Here is a 4,452-nt window from a genome sequence, read left to right on the forward strand (position 1 = left end):
ATTTGTAAATTTATGAGGGAGTGAAAAATTGTTGGGTACTTCATGACCATGTACAAACAACTGCCATGAGAAATCCTCGTGAAATTTTAAAGTTAAGTCAATAGCAGGTTGATTATCACTGTTCAAAAATGTTCGATAATAGGTTATATCTTGGCAGGGTACGCGGTGTCTTATAAGATTTATTGATAGCATCACTTCGTCCAATGTTTTCAACTTAATTTTCCCATCTGTCTTTCTTCCTTTTCCACGGTCAGCTCCATAGCAGATGGTACACATGCTTTTATGAGGGAGAAATTGATAAGTAGGTAGATATGTGTCTGGCGTATTGCTAACTTCCGTCAAACGTGACAGTCGCAAGTTGCAGGCAGCACAAAGTCTGTTAGGATAAACCTAAATATTGAAAGAAATAGGATTTAGATAAAGTTAAAGTAACTTATGAAAAGTAGCTGATTAAAATTGTATGGGACCAACAGATATAATTTCCTTTCAGACATTTGTTGCCATCCCTAGCCACCATAAGAAATGTTTAAAAGGGACCTAAACAATTTTTATATGCACAACTAAAAGCAATTGATTATAGAAACATTATACCCTCTAGACCTGCCTTGCCAAAGCAGAAATTAGCCAGGGGGAGTCAGGGACAGTGACTCTTAAAAAAAAAAAATTTACCTCATGTGTCTCCAAGTCAATTCTGATTCCAAAATGTTGGAGAAAGGCTGTTTTGTAATCAGACTTTAACTTTGGGTGGGGATAACCCCTGTTTGATACAACCTTCTTTCCACAAACTCGACATAAGTCATCCAATTTTTTCATATGTTCACTTTCCAAAGTTGACATTTTGTTTTCAAGATATTACGATGTTACATGACTAATCATTACTTTCTTGCTGTAACAAATAATAATAGTAATAAAAACAAAATGGAGGACAAATTCTCGGAAGTTTTCAAACCGAAAATTCAAAATTTTAAGTGCTCTATTAGAATTTAAATCCTCTATGTATGCAAAAGATTTATGTACCATAAGAAAGCCACACTTCTATACTTTTCATAACGATGCACACATTACATTTCATAAATTATACAAGTAGCTATCCAACTTTAACTGCTACCACCTAAAATGTAAACAAAAAATCATCCTCCATCTTTTCTTCACCAAATCTCATCTCATGAGCGTATGTAGTACGAACATTCCACAAGATCATTCAGCAAATATTCTTGATTGGTAAACAGTTTTTGTAGAGAAATCTTGAAAAATCTCTTGGATGGTCAAGAAAAATCTTAGTAACTATTTGTCGTAAGATTGTCGGTTCGCCGAGAAACGCAAAAAAGACTGGGGTGATATGCCAAGCTTCACTTTCCATTATAACGATATCATAATAGGGAAATCAATGGAAACGGCCCGCGCAACGACCGCGTTGTTATTCCTTCTCTTTTAAAACTTTCTTGATAAAACATGCCTTGAAAATGTTCCCATCAAAAGATATGAAGGTTTTTTGATGACGTCATCATAAGCCTTTCCAGGCAAAACTTAAAAATATCGTAATTTCGGAACAAGTTGAAGAGTCATATGTACCAAAATCCAACAGTGCCAGACAATTTCAAAAAGTATAAAAAGAAGCATAACCCAAAAATAAACATTTCCTTGGATTTTTAAATAAAAAACAACAAGAAAATAGAGTCGATGTTGTAGGAATATTTCGACGATCTGTATGTCATCATTTTCAACCATATACTAAAAACATTTCAAATGCTACAATTTATTCTAAAAATCAGTACAGCAGGTAATAAAAATCGTAATTAAAAACATTAATGAGATTAAATAAAACTATGCACAAGGGAATGAAATAATAAAATTGATATAAAAGAATAACGGCTTAAAAGAAACAAAGAGAGTAATCAATTGTCAGGGGCCTATCCAAACAATTGAAGCTCTTTTGAAGCTTTTAAACCGTCATTAATTTTAGGCCGAAATTTCTTAATATAAAATGCCTCTAAAAAAGATAATTGTGACCAATTATCATTCATGTCTAGAATTTTACAGTTATTCAATACTGCATTAATCATATGTTTCTTTATGGTCGATCCCGTCGGAATTATCAAACAACCGAGTGAGAGCAAAAAAGTTTGTAACGTCATGGAATTTATCACAAAGTTTTAAGTGTTGATGCATTGGTTGATCTGCCCTTCTCCCATGCTCAAGCATTCGGGTTCTAAAACATCTATCCGTTTTACCGATATACTTCTCTCCACAGCCTGGGCAAATAATTTCATAAATAACATTTGCTTTATGCTCACCCAAGACCTTATCCTTAGTCGGACAAAACATAGATAACTTCTTTGATTGGTAACGAACTATCAATTTTACATCATTTTTGACGTATCTTTTCAACTTGCGTATAAGAGTTTTGACCAGATTTTCACCGTCGTTTCCCAGGTAAGGAATTTTCAAAAAGATTTTGGTCGAGTCAGTTTCATCATTATCATTCTTCTCAAACGGTGGAAGATTCAATTTGTCAACTTGACGTTTTATTAGGCGACTACTGACATGTGAGGGGTAGCCGTTCCAAGAAAGATATTTTTTGGATTATTTTGATTTGGTTTTTGAAAAGTTCTTGATTGGAACAAATTTTATGGGCTCTGACAATCAAAGACCTAACCCACCCACGAAATTTTGAAATTCCAGGGTGTCTGACTGGAAAAATCACTGTACTGACCGGTATGCGTTGGTTTGTAGAAAATATCAGTTTCAGTGCCATTAATTTTAATGTCTAAAAAGTGAACATTTTTATCGTCAAAAGTATCAACTGTGAATTGTAAGTTTTTGTCAAAGGAATTAAATTTATTCAAAACATAAGGTATATCGTTTGGTTTGATCAGCAGAAGAGTATCATCAACAAATCTCATGTAATGTTTGATGTAGTTTTTCTCAATTAATTCATTGACAATTTTGATTTCAAACTGGGTCATAATGATGTTGGCTAGAACTGGCCCAAGAGACGATCCCATTGACACACCGTCTATCTGTTCAAAAAGTTTTTCATTAAAGGTGAAAGCAGTTTTCTTGCAGGAGTCATTCAAAAGCTTTTTCAAAGTGCGTTTCTGTAACTTGGTTGTAATGAGTTCTTGATCATATACACGCTTAAGAATAATATCGATTGTTTTCTTTAAAGGGACATTAGTAAACAATGAGACAACGTCAAATGAAACGTACTGGAAGCCTTCATCGAAAAGTTCTTTTGGAATTTGATTAATTCGAGAGGATGCATCAAACGAATCTTTTAATGTAAATTCATTTTGTGTTAAAGGATTGAGTAAAGAAGATAGATATTTACCAATTCCGTAGTGGGGTGTTCCGGTTGTATCGACGATCGGTCTGAATTTTGGAAGGCGTTCGAAATTTTTGTGAGTTTTAGGCAAGCCATGAGCGCGTCCCAATCTTGCTGACTTAGGTCTCATGGCAGATTTTTCTTCTTCATCGATTTCACCTCTCGAAAGAAGCGTATTAAGATAACGTTGAACAGTACGTAAGTTTCTGAAGGTAGGGTCATCATTAATGCATTTGAATTTAGTAGTGTCATTGAAAATGCCATTCAAAGAATCATAATAATCATTTTTGTTTATAAGAACGATACCTTGACCTTTGTCTGGTTTTAAGATAAGACATTTCTTGCGAAGTTCACGGACAGTTTTAATACGGGTTTGATCAGAGTGAAAAATGTGCGAATCGAGGTCAAGGTAATTATAAGTAAATGACTTTAGAGCAGTTTGGACACGATGTTTAGAAAAGTACTTATCTTGTAAAGCATTCTTACGGTTAATTTGATACCATATGTCTTCTGCAATAACAATCATTTCAGATTCTTTAGGTCGCAATAAAACACCATGTTTCAATCCAAGACGTAAAACTTCGATTTCGGTTTCAGTTAGTTCGAAGTCAGTGAGATTTGTAATGATGCTATTAGGGTTTGGAGCAATACCATCAAGTACACGTTTGTTGATAATCAATGCGTCAAGTTTCTTTTGATGTCGAGATTTAGTTTTCTTGCAAATGTTGTCTTGAAGCCGGTTTATTGAGAATAAAATCAATTTATATTTCATCCACGTAGTTTTACTCATTAAGTCAGTCTTACAATTTTTATGTTCCGTTCGAAGAATTTTCAGCTCAGAATGACGTTTGTCCAAAGATTCATTCAACAAGCGACGGTAGTACTTCTCACGGTCACGAGGGTGTTTCGTTTTGAGATTCTTCCATCGGACGAACTTTGGATACACATTATTCTGCTTACAATTGTTCAGAAATCTGATGTCATGTTCTGCTTTACGGAATTTTCGAAGTAACTTTTGATATGATTTAGCAGCTTGATGTAATTCAGTGTCTGTCTTTCGGAGGTTTGACCAAAATCCAACAGTGCCAGACAATTTCAAAAAGTATAAAAAGAAGCATAACCAAAAA

At 34.2% G+C, this 4,452-nt stretch overlaps 1 protein-coding gene across 1 annotated transcript; it reads right to left on the reverse strand.

Moving 5' to 3' along the window:
* Nucleotides 1-2,651: 2,651 nt before the first annotated feature.
* Nucleotides 2,652-4,115, reverse strand: LOC136800333 (uncharacterized). Its single transcript, XM_067056967.1, has one exon. The coding sequence runs from the start codon at nucleotides 4,113-4,115 to the stop codon at nucleotides 2,652-2,654; it is 1,464 nt and encodes a 487-aa protein (XP_066913068.1).
* Nucleotides 4,116-4,452: the final 337 nt, after the last annotated feature.

Source organism: Clytia hemisphaerica, unplaced genomic scaffold, assembly GCF_902728285.1.
Source record: "Clytia hemisphaerica strain Z4C2 unplaced genomic scaffold, Clytia hemisphaerica genome assembly, whole genome shotgun sequence".
Lineage (NCBI taxonomy): Eukaryota > Metazoa > Cnidaria > Hydrozoa > Leptothecata > Clytiidae > Clytia > Clytia hemisphaerica.